Raw genomic sequence first — 17,465 nt, 5'->3', positions numbered from 1 at the left:
TTTTTACAAATCGAACCCTGGTGCAAGGCCAGGTAAGTTGTCAGTCGGTGAAAACATCCACTTGTTGATCCACTGATCAGCTTCCCATGCCTTACAGGATACGTTAAGGGACTGCGCCCAAGACACGGTAGCCACCTGCTACAACACGGTGGTCTCGCCCCTCTACTTCGTGTCGTTCGTGTTGACCGCCCAGTTCGTCCTGGTCAACGTGGTCATCGCCGTGCTCATGAAGCACCTGGAGGAGAGCAACAAGGAGGCCAAGGAGGAGGCGGAGCTAGAGGCGGAGCTGGAGCTGGAGCTCCACCGCACAGAGGGCGGCGGCAGCAGCGGGCCCAGGTCGCCCCAGCTGAACCCCATGGCTCTGGGTTTGGAGCGGACCGGCTCGGGGGGCTCCCCCTGGAGGTGGGCGGGGGGAGGAGACGACCGGGAGCTGGAGAGAGGAAGTGCAATGGACTCGCCTCAGGCGGATATAACCAGAGACTCGGTGCACATCAGCACGGACCCCACTACTCCCTGTCTTGAGACCCCGTTAGAGGTGAGGAGAAATGTGTGTGTGTGTATGTGTGTGTTTCACACAATATTTAGACGTTTTTTTGAAGCTGCAATACTGGAACATTGTAAAATAAGCTAATTATATTACACACACGCACACGCTTGCATGCACACACGCTTGAATGTTTTCTTGCACAAACTCTGCGTCCAGAATAAAATATTGTCACTTTCTACCAGTTTCTGCGGCCACTTTATTATCTGAAGACTATCATCCACAAACACTCATACACACACACGCACGCACGCACGCGCGCACACGCACATGCACGCACACGCAGTCACTCAAACCAAGTCTAGGTCTGGCTTTTTTTGGTCCTTTGCTCAATTAACCAGGAAATGTCCTGTGAGACATGACAGATGCTTTGAGGTCACTTCCTGTTGAGGTCCCCGCAGTGAGAGCAGCCAGATGACCCCTTGTGTCTCCGGTTGTCATGGCTCTAGTCCAAACCATTAGTGTCCTCACTGGCACCTCGCTGAGGGGACAGAGACAAGTCATCCAATACACTGTCAAATCCTGAGTGTTAATTTAACTCTGACTCTAAATTAACAGAGTTAAATAAACACACCAAAGCTTCCATTTGTAACCTATGAGAGTTACGTGAACACACTTTGTTTCTACACACTTTGCTGTGTAGCCCCTACAATAAGGGTAGTTTGCATTTGATAGCAGTAACAGTAGCCTGTCAGGATAATTTGTATGTGTGCGTGTGGTATTATTTTTGTATCTGTCTGTGTGTGGGTGCATGCGTGTATTTGCTGTCTGTTCGTGGGTGTTTTTGTATCTCTGCCTGTCTGCCTGCCTGCCTGCGTGCGTGCGCTATGTGCGTGCGTGCGTGCATCTGTGTGTGTGTGTGTGTGTGTGTGTGTGTGTGTGTGTGAGAGAGAGAGAGAGAGAGAGAGAGAGAGAGAGAGAGAGAGAGAGAGAGAGAGAGAGAGAGAGAGAGAGAGAGAGAGAGAGAGAGAGAGAGAGAGAGAGAGAGAGAGAGAGAGAGAGAGAGAGAGAGAGAGAGAGAGAGAGAGAGAGAGAGAGAGAGAACGAGAGGTCCCAGTAGAGGACATGCCAGTCATGAATAGGTCACAGTGCCATGGGAAAGCCTGGTCCACAGGGCCGTGTTGTACACTCCAACAGGCTATTTCCAGACAGCAGGGATAGGAAATAGAGGCCTTGCTCTCGTTGTGGTCCTCTCAGAGATGTTATCCCTCTCTCCCCTCGCGCTCTCCTCTAAACTCCCATCTCCCCCTCTACTCCAGCGGGAGTTCAGGACAGTGTTGCCAGATTTTGCGAGAGCAACAAGCAGCCATGGTCCGAGAAAAAAATCCCAAAAGAAGCGACCAGTTTTACCACTTGAGCCCCATTTACATTGACTAGTTGTACATAGCCGATCTACAAGCTCACGACACGTCGCAACGCATTGTGAGCTTATAGATCTGCTATGTATTTATTTTTGTTGAAAAATATGGATTTTTTTTAAAACCACAAATCTTGTATGGGAAGGGAAATCCCTTGCACAGAATATTTTCAGATGGGGTTCCGCAGCAGACAAACACATCAATTAGGAAGCAAGCCCAAATAAGCAACTACACCTTAGAAACAAGCCCCAAAAAACGCAACCACCAATATTTACAAGCGACGTCACAGAAAAACAAGCCCAAAGTTGTTTATAATGAGCAGACTTGGCAACACTGATTCAGGAGTGATGTGGTATTCTACTGCCCCCTAATGGACTGTAGCGGTAATGGATGTAACTTTGGGGTGGATGTCAGAGTCGTGAGCTGCAAACAGAGGGATTCGATGCAGCATACATACGACACCAGTGGCCATTTTATAGGGAGGGGCAGGGGGGCAGTTTTTTTTCTAACTATTAATTAGACTAATTCACATAATTATTAGATACATGTAATGTGCTTTTTTACCAGTTTGTGTTTTGCCATCATTATAAGTTTATGGTGCACTGTCGGTCCTCACAAATAAATAAATACATACATACATACATTGTTTACATTCTATTAGCCTGCTCCGGATTTCTTATTGGTATACAGTTCACAACTGCCAGTACTGTGGTTGGATGCACTTTATTTTCTTTCTCTCATGTCAAAATGTTGTCTCCCCCCCCCCGTTTGCAGAGGCAAAAATTCCATGCATGTAGTATAACAGTGTATCCTGAGAGCACACCAGAAATATATATGTATATAAATAATACATGTATAAATAAATATATATGTATGTGCTGGATTGTGTCCTGAACTAGTCTTTTTAGTAATATTTCACCGTGTGTGTGTGTGTGTGTGTGTGTGTGTGTGTGTGTGTGTGTGTGTGTGTGTGTGTGTGTGTGTGTGTGTGTGTGTGTGTCTCTCTCTCTCTGTCCATCTTCCATCCTCTCTGCTTCCTGTGTTCAGCGGAGAGACATGTTTGACTCGGTCTCCCTGGTGATCCAGGGCTCCATGGAAGGGGAGCTGAACCTGATGGACAACCTATCTGGATCTATCTGCCACTACTACGCCCTGCCCCCCAAACCCAGCAAGCACAGCACAGACAAGAAGGTCAATAGCCACGCATACCAATGCTCCCTCCATTACCTCCCTCCCGCCACCATCAACCGACCCACCTCTTCCACTGCATGCACATCATACAGTCTTTTTCTTTAGCTTTGTTTTACTCACTGTCACCTTTAGTGCCACACAATTAATGGTGAAAAACAATATCTTAACTCCTTATGCCTGATCTATACTTCATCGTACAACAATGTCGCGTGCCGAAAATAGCAGATTTGCATGCTCACAATACATCACGGATGTGACCAGTTTTGAGCTTGTAAATCGGCTACTTTCAGAGCATAAATTAGGCATTTCTGTGTGATTTACAAATTGCAAGAGGCTGCAATTGTTTGGGTGTGTGTACGCATGCGTGCGTATGTGTGCATGCGCGTGTGCGTGCGTTCGTACGTGCGTGCGTGTGTGCGTGTGTGCGTGTGCGTGTAAAAGGTGTCTTTTGATCCAAGTTTCTTAGCAGTATGTTGGAGACAATTCTGTCTCCACCAGATTGAAAATATTCAGTCAAGTCATACAAATGTGTTCATATGGTGCAGCCCTACTAGTGTAATAAGTCTTTTACATTCTGCTGTACGTCTTGTACTTTTTTCCTCCTCTAATCCAGCCTGTTGCTTACAGTGCACCGCATTCTATCCCGTCCCAACCATGATCTCATTCCTTTGCTCACATCTTCACTCACTTATATTGGGTCATGCTTGACAGGTTTTTGGTCTAGTTCAGCAACCTCAATGACATGGTTTACAGTTGGCCCTGTATGCTCTAGACTGTTTTATGAGTGTGTGTGTGTGTGTGTGTGTGTGTGTGTGTGTGTGTGTGTGTGTGTGTGTGTGTGTGTGTGTGTGTGTGTGTGTGTGTGTGTGTGTGTGTTTGCTTTCCACAAACAACACACACAATTTTGAAACAAAACCACCAAGAGTATAAGCAACTTCAGAAAAAGCATTCACATTCTCCTCTCAAGGCAATTTATCACACACGCACACACACACACACACACACACACACACACACACACACACACACACACACACACACACACACACACACACACACACACACACACACACACACACACACACACTCACACACACACATTCGTGTATGCAATACTGTCTCAATCAATAAGCTATGGATCGCTGAATTATGCAACTGGGTGCCTCTTGTCCTCATTTGGAAGGAAGTCGCTAGGGCCAATTACATTAGCATTGCAAAAATCTATTTTAAATAGGCCTAAGACGTTGTTATTACCACAGCTGCAAAAGCCCCCGTCTCGTTCTGGGTCTCATTTTGAGAAGTTAGCAGAAATCTCTTCCAGCGACCACTCTCCACCCTGCCAATTTAGGCCCCCTACCCCTCTCGACATGGCAGGCCCTGCCGTTTGCCTGTCAGAAAGCATTTCCCCTATTAATTCCCCTGGTTGGTAGAGGGCCAACCAAACAGCAGCTCCTTTTACAGAAGCCAGAAGCGCTCGAGGCTCCTAAACGCTCCCTGACTGAAGCCAAACTCCACAATGTTCTTGAGTTCTTAAGCTCGGCGCTCTGATGTGAATTAGTTAACCAGTGGTCGTTTTAGCTTTAGCTGATTCAGCACAACAGAGACTGATAGATTCTATAGAATACATCTTCTCCATGGATGTCTGTGTGTTGCAAACATTTCTAATGACAACATTTCGATGAATTGCTGTTTTGTCTCTAATAGAAGGTGCTTTAATTTGTTTGTTTTGTTTACAGAAGTATTTTCTTATGCGTGTTCATATCTGTGAGCAGTATGCTTGTCTCTCGACTACAGTACAACCCAACTTTATGTTGTATCGTTTGGTCTGTTTGTTCACGATTTCGTTTGTCATGCTAAACCTTTATTTTGACAACGTTTGGCTAAATCTGATGCGTGTGGTATAATAATCATATACCTATGGCTCTGAAGTTTGCCTGCACTCTGGCTGGCAGTAACTTTGTCACTAGGTGTCGCCAAGTCGCCGTGTCACTGGTAGCATGCATGCCTCTATTTCATGTACAGTATACAGTCCAACATAAGCAGTTTCTGATAGCAGGGAAATTGGCCATACAGTTGCTCAATATCGATTCATTTCACATTCACAATGGCTAAGTCAAGTTTGTAAAAAAATGAAAAGACAGGTCGCATTGCTCGTAGCCACGATGCAAAACAATATTGTAATAGGAAACCAACGTTAATATGTACGTAATATAAAAATAAAAAAATGTCATTGTTGCATTGCTACGAGCTGTGCGGCCTCTCTTTTCATTTTTATACCTTTAGTACCCAGGTCAGCACCTCAGTACTACTGGTGTGCACCCTTCCAGCCTGTTTTGTTCGTAAGTCAAGTTTGTTAACAATATTGGGGAGTGTCCATGCAGTTATAATGAATCTGCTGTAGAAATAAATCTCCAGAAACACAAACACTTGACGTCATGATCCCCGTGAGCTGCTTGTACTGGGTAACGGGCCAATTACACTACCTAGGTGTGGTATAATGACAACATACCATGGTCCAATTCTCCCATGAAAAAAATATGTTTTAAAAATGAGAAGGATACATCAAAAGAGGTTCCTTTTATATGTTGTTGTGTTATGTTTTTGTATATTTTGTTTCTTTTTCACTGTCAACTTTGTGCGTGTGCGCGTGAGCGTGCGTGTGTGCGCATGTGTGTGTGTGTGTGTGTGTGTGCGTGTGTGTGTGTGTGCTCTCTCTGCTCACCGTGGCTTGTCTCTTCCTTGCCTAGATCCCTCTAGCGGAGGTGGAAGTTCTGTCTCTGGCCTCTGAGAAATCCTGGTCGCTCGCTCTCACCGACGACCTGGCTCCTGATGATTTTAACCCTCTCTTTCTAACCAGACTGGAATGCAATGTACTGACAGCTCTTCTTTCTTTCTTTACCTCCATCTGTCTTTCCCTCCTTCTCTCCTCCTCGGCGGTTATATCTTATAGTGTGTCCTTCCCAGAGTGACTTTCAAATCCACTTACCCCTCCTCTGCATTGCCGCTCAGTGGGGCACAACAGCTGGCTCTCAGGCTTAAGCACATGGACCCGAGCATCCCTATTGTGGGAATGTCATAATAGGTGAACATTATGGTGAAAATGATGTGAACATTCAGCAAAAACAGCAGATACACAAGCTTATACATCTTGTAGATCTACAGTATTTTGAGCAAAGAGATTTGGCCACAGTCAGTGAAATAGGGTTTAAGTGGTTAAGTTTGGGAGCCCACTACTGGGCGTCATATTAGTCACATCACTGAACTTGCACACATTTGAGAGATGACTGGATATGTGTGACATGTTCTGGGAGAAAGTGCTTGAAAGTGTTTGTAAGCTTTCAAATGAGGGATCATCATACATTGAAATCTGAAAAGAATATGTACTGAGTTGAATGTTGTTAAACTTCAAATCAAGAAGCTGAGAAACAGCCTGTCAGAGATCAGTGTTATCCCACACCTCTAAATGGTAGTGGGTGTATTTACATACAGTAGCGCCTTTATCCAAAGCGCTTTAAAATGTGCATTGTGCATTACATTCACACACTTGCATACCGACGGCGGAGGGACCCATGCAAGCCGGAGGCACCATGGAGGACTCATAGCCAGTCTCCAAGGTGGTGGGCAGGAACCTTACCCTGTAGCGCCACCCAGACACAGGATAATTATGTCATAGATTAATATTCAGACCAGGAGGTGAGTTTGTGATTGAATAGAGTAGACTGTGGTAAAAGATCAAGGTGAGTCTCTCCATTATTGTACTCCCATTTACTCTCCCGTAATGGCTCGGTCATTGAAAAAGAGGACACCGGTACCCTGAACAGCTTTGTTCTCCATGATCAAAGTCACTCGGGACGAGCGGTGGTGATGATTAACATTCAATTTGGCTCATTAGTGTTCAGATCACCTCCCTGTGGCTCCCCGGTCTTTCACTCTTTAATTCATCAAGCACAGACAAACCCGGAGCATTAATTTAACACTTTTACTGTGCCAGTGAGGGACATTGATCAGTGGGATGATTCCATGTATTATCAGTCCAAACCAAAGCCTATGCCTTCCAGCTCTATCAGGCAGGCAGGGGCCACCCGGAGCCAATTGTACACACATTAAATCAACTTTAAGTGGATCTCGCCGTCAGGGATATCAAATGGAACGAGTGATTAGACAGAGGAGCCCATGTGGAGTTGAAAGCCCTTGAAGAATCTCTCTCGCTCTCGCTCTCTCTCTCTCTCTCTCTCTCTCTCTCTCTCCCTTTCTTCATTCCACCTTTCCAGCTTGGTGTATGTTAACGTTCCTGTCCAGTAGAGTAGAACACCTGCTACGTCCTGCAGTCCCCCCCCCCCTCTCTCTCTCTCTCTCTCTCTCTCTCTCTCTCTCTCGTCTTTCCTTCTTCTTAATTTCTATACTTTACTCTCTATACTGTACCTCACACTCACACTACCTATCTTTCCCTTTTAACTTCTTCCTATATGCTTTATGTGTCTGTCCAGCCTTCCTCTCTGACCTTTCCTACATCTTTCCTCTCTCTCTCTCTCTCTTGGTTTGTGCCGTCAGTTGTCTTCTAGTGTGACCAGTGTTGTGGTGGTACTGTAGTTCTCACTCTATTTCTAGTTATTGTGCCAATTTTTGGCAGGTGATTGTGAAGTGCGTGGGAGGTTTGGTGTGCGCAGCGAAATCCTGAGTGTCAATTACGGTTCCAATTATGTCAACTTTTCCAAGAGTTAAACTGATGCTCAGGATTTTTGCGACGCGCCTCGTCGTCTGTTCCAACCGGCTCCGGGACACTGACCCCGTTCCTGGCACACATCAACAGAACAGATCTAACATGGCGGTTATCACAATGGGACGAAAGTCTGCCGTCTTCGTCGTTCACCCCGTTCATTATATCCACGCTGATTTCAATTTAGGCCAGGTCTAGTTTCTGTGATCTGTGCCAGCTCTGTGCCAGTTTAATGTCCCCCGCCTTACCCCCTCCTCCCCCCGATGTGCAGACCCTGTCTGTCGCTACATGCTTGCTCATGACTACTGCCTCTGTTTACTGTGGTAAAGACACGCGTGTGTGTGTGTGTGTGTGTGTGTGTGTGTGTGTGTGTGTGTGTGTGTGTGTGTGTGTGTGTGTGTGTGTGTGTGTGTGTGTGTGTGTGTGTGTGTGTGTGTGTGTGTGTGTGTGTGTGTGTGTGTGTGTGTGTGTGTGTTGCGTGTGTGTTTGCGTGTGTGCGTGAGAGAGAGAAGCTACCTGACATTTCCCAGAGACTGACCCCCCTCCTTCCTTCCCCAGACAGAGCAGCTAGACCCGGGGGAGCCACTGGAGGACCACCTGCTGAGTGTCAGGAAGTCCACGGTGGGCCGCACACACTCCCTGCCCAACGACAGCTACATGTTCCTGGTGTCGGTACAGGCTCAGGGGGCCCAGCACACGGAGGGCCCACGGAGGACCCATTCAGGTAAACCAGGCATGGACATCCATGAATGACCCATGTTGTCCCATGACCCCAGTGCTGCATTGATTTATCAGAAGAGTAAGAGTAGAGTGTGCCCTGTGTGAGGCTTATTATAATGTTAAAGCTGCAATCCTCAGCTTATTTTGATAAATACAACATGATATTAATCTATCTGTGTAGTACAGTATGTTAACAAAATATAAATAGTACGTCTCCAGTGGTTGTAAACATTGAGACATTTGGACACTGTTGTTGGGTAGGACAACTACTGCTTGACAACTAGTACTGCCATGAAGCTCATAACGCATAATGCATTATCCCCCCCAATTCCGGGTAGGACATGGAATTGTGGAGTGAAGTTTTAATTATCTTTTGTTGATATGCCATCTGGTTTGACCACAGTGCGGGGCAGGTCATTTCGAGGACGGACCACCAACCCGCTTTATGCTCATGCTACTGTATGAAACTTTAACATCGTCTCTGTCGGGTGGAAACCTCATTATGTCAAAAACAGTTACTTTACTACTCTACTAGCACATCTACTGCTCTCTGCTACTTTGATGCTTTTGAGTGACACTGTGGTATGATCGAGTAGGGCTGGGGCATTCATTTATGGGAAAACAGACACAAAAAGGTAAAATACGGAGATAAGAGGTTCTGCCCGACAACAACAGTGGTGGAAAAAGTACTCAAATGTTTTACTTAAGTAAAAGTATCAATATTGCAATGTAACTCTGTTACAAGAAAAAGTCCGGAATTCACTCAAATTTACTTAGTATTGGTACAAAAATGTGCTTAAAGTACCAAAAGTAGAAAGTACTCATTATGCAGAATGCCCCATTTCACAAGTTTTCAAATGTATGAAATGTATCGGCTGATTTCAAACAGTACTTGAGTAGATCTTACTTTACACCACTGGACAACAACGATATACAGTATCTCTATATTGTGGTCCTTGTGTTTGTGGGCAGGCTCCAGGAGCTCTGTGCGTTCCCAGCCAGAGGTGCTCTCCCAACCAGAGGTGTGTTCCCAGCAGCTCTCTGTCCCCATGGAGCTCTTCAGACCCATCAGCCCCCACAGCCACGCCCACTCCGAGAGCATACCCCGCCTCCCGCCGCCCAGGCGCTCACACACACTCAACCGCACGCTCCGCAGACAGGTACAATACACACACACTGAACCGCACGCTCCACAGACAGGTACAATACACACACTCAACTTTACACTGACACAGAGAGGTGCAAAATGACACTGGTGATTCAGCCAACAGCCTTCTCGGTTAAAGGGATAGTTCACCCCAAAACATTGTTTTTTTCTATCGATTAGTCACCCCATGGAGACTTGAATTCATGGATTTCTTTTTTTTTGTCGCATTCCTAACCAATAATTTGATGACCAGCGGACCGGTAGGCAGCGGTTCCGGTAGGAGAGACAAAGGAGACTCTTTATTTTGTCTCCTACCGCAACCGCTGCCGGTCATCAAATTATTGGCTTAGGAATGTGACAAAAACAAAAAAATATCCATGAATTCAAGTCTCCATGGGGTGACTAATCGATAGGGAAAAAAAGTCATTTTGGGGGTGAACTATCCCTTTATTCATCAGTGTGTGGGCGCTTACGTTCTTAGCCCCTTTGCTAATCTTAGGGAATGCCCCTTCTATGCCTTTTCATACATAATAGCCACATTGAAACATTAATAATCCCATATAGACATGCATTTTAGCATTACATTAAGATGGTTTCATTAGGGCTGTCAAAATAACCGAGTCAATTCATTTATGGAATTAATTAGATTAAGGCTGTGAAATGTACGTAGGCTATAGGCAGCGGCTCATATCATGTAAATAGAGAGAGAGAGAGAGAGAGAGAGATTTATCTTCCCATTCCCACAAAAATATACAGAGAAAATGGCCATATTTTGGGCATAGTTACGAATGGTAATTAATCATGATTCATTAATGATTAATCCGTGATTAATCTGATTAATTTTTTTAATAATTTGACAGCCCTAATTTAGATGTAAATTCAATAATGGGAAACAAGGCAGTTTGCCGACAGTGAAGCCTTGATGGCTCATGAGCGTACCCGAGCATGCAGCCAGACGAGCGAGAGTCTGCGGTGAGCAGCACGTGGTCAAGCACGCCGTCTGAGTTGGCAAGTAGTGGTGAACGGAATAAGTTATCGCCTGTTTCGAAAGTTCACGTGTGGAATATGTCCCATCCCTGACATACGCAAGACACTGAGTGAAATAAAACCAGCGCTCCCCTGTCCCTGACACGACCCTATGACTAGGCTCATGTTCCCATAGAAGTACAGTAGCTCTGGTCCATAGCGTTAGAGGGAGTTCTCCTAAGGAGAACTCCTTCTAACGATATGGACCAGCGCTACCATAGAATAGAAGGCCAATTCACATAGAAGGTGCCTTCCCATAGAAGCCTAAGTGCAAGCACACTGCAGCTATAGTCTCATCTCTCTCGGGTAACATTCACTCCCAGGCTGTGTACCACCCCTAAATGCCATGGTTGGGGTTGGGGTTCGGGTCTGTCAACCCTAAGGAGTGAGGATTTGTACCGACCTGAGAGAAAATGCTGCTGTAAATGGAAGTAAATTAAGGATTGTAAACTCATTGAAAGCACCGTTTAGTAATTACCGTTGGCTGCCATCAAGAGGCGCCATTGTGTCAAACTTCAATACTTGTGTAGATTATTGCTTTAATTTAAACACGTATAAGTGAATGATATCATCACGTCAGTGTTGATGTCCTTTTCTCTTTGATTTAAAAGCCTGTCGTCTGTCTTCTCCACGTTGTGTTTTTCTGTCATGTTAACGACCAAAGCTGTCCTAATCTTTTTCTCTCCCAGTTCTATTGTTCTCGTAATGTTGACTATGTCCTTTCTCCTTCTTCTGTCTTCCCTTTTACCTGTGTGTCCCGATCACCGCCACCTGTCCTCATCTCACCGTCCACCGTTTTGAATCTTTTGTTGACATTTTTGTCGCCGATCCCAGCTCAGTTGGGTGCAAAAGCCACCAGACCCTGAGCTAATGCTCAAACACAGATACTCCTGTTTCTGAAGCAGTGAAACAGGCAGACTTTAGCTGCTACTGGGCCTTTCAAAAACACTGGACCTCACATTCATCCTCTAATAGGCAGTCAGAAACACGCACGCACACACACACACACACACACACACACACACACACACACACACACACACACACACACACACACACACACACACACACACACACACACACACACACACGTGCTCCCGCGGGCACTGTCCCTACCCTCTCCTCCTCCCTCATGTTCATTTAAATGTCCGTCTGTCTACTGCTAATCATCAGCCACACAGCACATCACATCTGCAACTCTCTCACAGTTAACTGTAGCCATGACTGCAGGAAGCTGGGTACAGAGTAGAACCGTGGTTCTCAACCTTTTCTGGACGCGACCCCCAAAAAGAATCATATTTGAACTGGGAACTCCCCCACCCTGATAAGCACTTGGAATTGTAGGGGTTGAAGCATTACATTTTGTTGGACTCGGTTCCACAGTGAGCTTCCACAGTCAACGGCTATTTTCACAATGTTTGCCTCTTTCTTGTATAATTTCACAATTTGGCTGATGTTTGACCAGTTTTTATAGAAGAGTTTGTTGATTACTTTTGATTCAGTAATGGTGTTTTTCTTTTCTTTTTTTGAGGTATTATATTATATAGTATACTTAAAAGTCCTTATATTGCCACTTCACTGTCATCTGGGGACCTCCCTGGGGGTCCCGACCTATAGGTTGAGAACTACTAGAGTAGAAAACAGACTGGGTGGTGTTCCTCAGCAGAGCTGTGTCATTTCACTTGAACCTGGGGTGGTGTTGGTGGATTCTAACAGAGCTTTACTCCACCTATACCGTCATTTCTCGTTTACAAACAACAGGAGCTACCTATTAGAACACTGCATCACTTCAATACAGTGCACTTATTACACATATCATCGCTGTCAGGCGGAAACCTTGTATATCCAAAAACGTTCATTTTCAGGAAATGGGACGAAAATGGTCGGAAATAGTGAAACTAGCCGATCTCACAATGCGTCACGAATGCATCGGCTATTTTCACTACTTTTGTGTGACACTCTTGTATGACGAAGTAGGGCATTAATTTACGGAGGGGAAAAAACATAAAAAGTTGACATATGAAGATACAAGGCTTCTGCCCGACAGCAACGATATAATACGACTCAGGGGATTACAGCAGAATGTCAAGTTCTGTCCATAATTATGTACTATTTGGCCATTTTATACAAACATGGTCATAGAGCACTTGTTATGTTTTTTGTTTTATAGAAGGGAACAGGTGTCATAAGAATTATGACATGGAGAGCAAAATGGCTGGACAGTCAAAAATACAAAAATTATCTTTAGTGCCATTATAAAGTCACTTATTTTTTGTTACACGTTGACTGTACACTTTACCGTATTCTGTGCAACATTTGCAGTTGACAGGTCTGGCGTGGCTATACTGTCTTTGTCCACTGGGTGTCAGTATCATTACATCATTCATAATCTCACTGGGAACTCATGATTCTGGATGTTGATCCAAATGCTGCTTCCCAAAACTCATTCATGGCCTGTTTTTTTTCTCTCACCTCTATAAATGTCCTATTTATTGGGATCATAATTCATAAGTTATCGCAAGTTCATAAATGATCTGTGACTGCTGTTAATGTCCTTTCTGATCAGTGATCATGTGTGAAAGTGGGATTATTAGACCAAGCCATTTGAGTTTTCATTGGGACATTTTAGGACGTTATGTCAACCATTGTGCTTACTAACCCTTCCTCTCCTATAGCTGCATAATGTGTGCACCTTCTGCCAATTCCCCTTTCACCTCATGGTGGTCTTACAAAGCAAAGTGGTGTGGGCAGAGTATTGAAAAGACACGTCATCCAGGAAGGGATGCAGTGTTTTTCCACACCACTGACAGACACACAGAGATGTGGGTGAATGGGCAGAGGTCATTTTGAACAGGCTCAGAGTGCAGTGTGCCAGCTTCTTTCCCTAAAGCAGTGTCCCTCTGTCCTGTGGATAATCATTTATGGTTTAGTCCAGTGGTTCTCAAATGGTGTGCCGAGGCACACTGGACCAGTGTTAATTTTGACAGCAAATATTTATAAGTTTTAGTCATAGTCTTTTGAATACGCTGCGATGTGTGTGTGGTGAGCTTGTAGATCGGATCTTTTCAGAGCATTCCTTTTCGGAACACCTGCACGCAACCAAGCTTGACTTAGTCTTAGTTCTACTGGATCTCTTCTCCACTAGCCCCTCCCTGACATTTTAGTCTAGCTTTTATTTGTTGACAAAATTGACGTTATATTTAGTCATAGTTTTTGTCATCATACCCTTAACTTTTATTTAGTTTTTATTACGTTTTCGTCACTAAAAAAAGGTAGTCGACCACCATTTTTTCCGTCATAGTTTTAGTCGACGGAATTAACATTGACTGGGACAAGTCCAGGTGTGCCTTGGGATTTCGTGACAACCAAACTTTAATATTGCAATATGTACAACTGTTAAAAAGTTAGGAATTATTATTTTGTATTTACTATATTTGTACTATCATGTGTGCACTCTATCCCAATACAATATATATAATACTTATATATATAATAATATATAATTTTATACCCTAAGAAAGAAATTAAGCACTTTCAACCTGGCATTTCTATTTTGGGGCGAAAATGTTCAAGTCATACTGTGTAGCTTTTTCATTTATATAAAAGTTATTTTTGATATAATATGTCACTGGTATATTTTTGGACCATTCCACATAAATCTTTTTTTTTTTCTTTTTTACATTTTAGTGGCGAGGGTCTGCCTTAGACACTCAAATTGATACAGAAATATATTAATTGATTTAAAGTTAATGCATACCGTTTCTGACAACATTGTTGTTACTTTCCACAATATACTTGGTGCTAGGACTCAGGATTCAGTTTGGAGCGCTATTTCTGTGGATTTATTTTCATTCTGGAATTCTCAGCTCTAATAGACCATAGACAGACGCAGTAATGACGTTTAGTAATGACGGAGCTACCAGAGCCAGAGGTGTCACAAAACATCGACTCAAATCAATGTTACACAGTATGACTTTAAATTTTAATATATTTTGAATTCATTATAATAATAAAAATCAGGAATCTTTAAAAAATACCAAAATAGCAGATCTGCAGACTCACAACAAGCGTTAAAATCGTCTATTTTAGTTATACTGTACATACAGCTGTGCCTGGATTTTTACTTGCCCGTGGGTGTGCCACCAATGAAAACCACCGGTTTAGTCCATTCTATGATGTGTGATTGTCATGGAATACGGTGCAGTCACAAAGTAAACTTTCACAGAGGGGACACTGGGGGAACGTGTGCTGGTCAGACTGTGAACTCTGACCCTCCAACTCGGTCATCCTCACCAGGTCACCACCTCATACTAACTAGTCTCCCCCTCTCATCTCCTCCATCCCCCCTTCCCCCAAACCCCTGCTCTCCGTCTACATCTCCTCCACCCTCCCTCTCATTCCCTCCTCCTCCATCCTGCCTGAACAACATCCTCCTGCCCAAGGCTGCTGTGTCTACTGACTCTCAGGAGGCCCTGTGTTCAGGAGGAGAGGAAAGCAACGAGGGGCTCCTGAATGTAGCCTCTCTGGGCCTCCCTCCGTCGTTCTCGTCCTCGTCCTCCTCCTCCTCCTCTTCCCCCACCTCCCCCAGCTCCCTCCATCAGCACCCGGCTCTCCGCTTGGTCCCTGCAACCCCGGGCGCCTCCCCGAAACCGCCGCGCCCAGACAGCGTGCACACGCAGCAACCCCATCATTACGACCAGTACCAATGCGCCTCCCACTCCGCTTCCTCTTCCGGTTCCTCCTCCGACTCCTCCTCGCCCCCTCCCCTCCCGCCGGCCCGATCGCACAGACAGGAGGAGGCGTCGGCGGACCAGGAAGTGTCTCTCATCACCGGGGCGGCGCTGGTCAGCAGCGACGACGCCATCGGGGTGGAAGGGCCGGGTTTGGAGCTGGGCGTTGGCGGCGGCGACACCGAGGGTTACCAGGGGCCCCGCCAGGGTCGAAGCCCATTCCTGAGGCAGCTGAAGAGGTTCCACAGCGCCGACACACAGGGCCGGAACGCCCTCCTGCCCCGCCCACGCCCGTCCTCGTGGCTGGACGATCCGCGGCGCCACTCCGTGGAGGTGTGCTCCTCGGTGGAGTCCAGCCCGCAGCGGAGCACCACCTCCACATCGTCCGGCTTCGTGTCGCGGGCCGACAGCCTGCAGATCCAGAGCCAGACCCCGACACAGACCACCCTGTCCTCCCCCCGACGCAAGAAGAAAATGAGCCCCCCTTGTATCTCTGTGGACCCCCCCGATGGACTGGAAGCCCAGCCCGGGCTACACCCGGCCCTGGGGGGCCTCGGGAGCATAGGCCTGGGGGGTTTGGGAATGTCCCCCACCCTGCCCAGCCGGGACACCTGCCTGAGGAGACGAGCCCCCTCCAGCGACTCAAAGGATTCCTTTGATCTGGGGGTGGGAGAAGGCGTGGTGGGCCCAGACGGAGGATCGCCAAACCCCAACACCAACCCCAAGCTATTGACTCTTCCCACCTTCTCCTTTGAGAAGACAAGCTCTGAGCACTGAACACTGAAACAAGAGCAAAAGAACAAATCACACACACACACACACACACACACACACACACACACACACACACACACACACACACACACACACACACACACACACACACACACACACACACACACACACACACACACACACACACACACCCCCCCCCGCTGGATGAACGACCCTCCTCGCACACCAAAACGCACACATACTGTAACACACACACACACACACACACACACACACACACACACACACACACACACACACTCAGACACACTGATGCACTTGGTGTATCCGTGGTGGTGATAGTCCTAGTAATAATGCTGTAGAGAGTAAAACATGGTAAAGCTACAACAAACAGTAAAAAACATCCTTGGTTTCATAAGGAGTGCAGTACTGTAGTAGTGTGACCATCCCTTTGTCTTTGTATTGTTACTGCCAAAAACAACGAGAACATGAGAAAAGAAAAAAAACACAGTGAACTGAAGACGAAACGAGACAACAACCTTGACTGTTTCTTCTTCTACTGTTCCTGCACGCCGCTGGCTGCAGGTTGACCCTATGACCTCTGAGTGGATATTCAGTGGTGGTGGGATTTAGGGGCGGCAGCTCCCCCCCCCCCCCATTGGCCGCCATCAGAACCGCTCTGTGTTGCACAGGGTGGACTGCGCCCAGTTGAAGGGCAACAGTGGTACAAAGCAATATGAACGTTTTAGAGACACTATTTTCTTAAATTATTGGGCCATAGTGTTTGTACAGGATGTAGAGAAATTTGTTTTCATTATATTTTTATTTTCCTGTCTTCTTTTTTTGTGATTTCTTTCCCCCTGTTTGTTTGGACAGTTTTTGTTTGTTGTTTTTGTCATTTTTTTTCACTGTAGGATATTTCTAGCTTTCTTGATTTACCAAGGAAAGTGAACATTTTTCAAAGTGCTGAGAACCATGTATTTGTAGGAATAATATATATATATAAAAAAAACAAGTCATTAAACTGAGCTTGGATTTTTAAGCACAAACAGTAGAATGTGGTGTTTTATTGTTGCAAACAAAGTATGCTGTTTTATTTAACACATTGAAGCATGTGTTAACCACTTAAAATCTATATACTGTACTTTGTTGATCGGGTCCCCCAGTGGTCTATACTTGGCCCACTCACTTTTTTCGCTCAATACCAATTCTCTTCGCCGAAAATAGCTTATCTACAGATCGGCTATTTCCACTGAATGTTTGCCTATTATGACATATGCCCAGAATAGGGATGCTA

General features: G+C 45.5%; 1 protein-coding gene across 4 annotated transcripts in view; it reads left to right on the top strand.

Moving 5' to 3' along the window:
• cacna1g (calcium channel, voltage-dependent, T type, alpha 1G subunit) overlaps positions 1 to 17,168 on the top strand; it is a gene marked incomplete at its 5' end in the record, with an annotated part of 167,363 nt that extends 150,195 nt beyond the window's left edge. For 3 of the 4 annotated variants that reach the window (XM_084077512.1, XM_084077509.1, XM_084077510.1), the window contains 5 exons: positions 98 to 535; positions 2,950 to 3,093; positions 8,369 to 8,534; positions 9,503 to 9,690; positions 15,146 to 17,168. In XM_084077512.1, coding sequence (XP_083933638.1) covers positions 98 to 535; positions 2,950 to 3,093; positions 8,369 to 8,534; positions 9,503 to 9,690; positions 15,146 to 16,210 — 2,001 coding nt within the window. In that variant the 3' untranslated portion in view covers positions 16,211 to 17,168. The remainder of the gene's footprint in view (positions 1 to 97; positions 536 to 2,949; positions 3,094 to 8,368; positions 8,535 to 9,502; positions 9,691 to 15,145) is intronic. The other variant, XM_084077511.1, reaches the window with a different exon arrangement.
• Positions 17,169 to 17,465: the final 297 nt, after the last annotated feature.

This window comes from Gymnoscopelus microlampas (assembly GCF_963454915.1).
Source record: "Gymnoscopelus microlampas genome assembly, chromosome: 14".
Lineage (NCBI taxonomy): Eukaryota > Metazoa > Chordata > Actinopteri > Myctophiformes > Myctophidae > Gymnoscopelus > Gymnoscopelus microlampas.
This window is presented reverse-complemented; position numbering and strand designations above follow the sequence as displayed.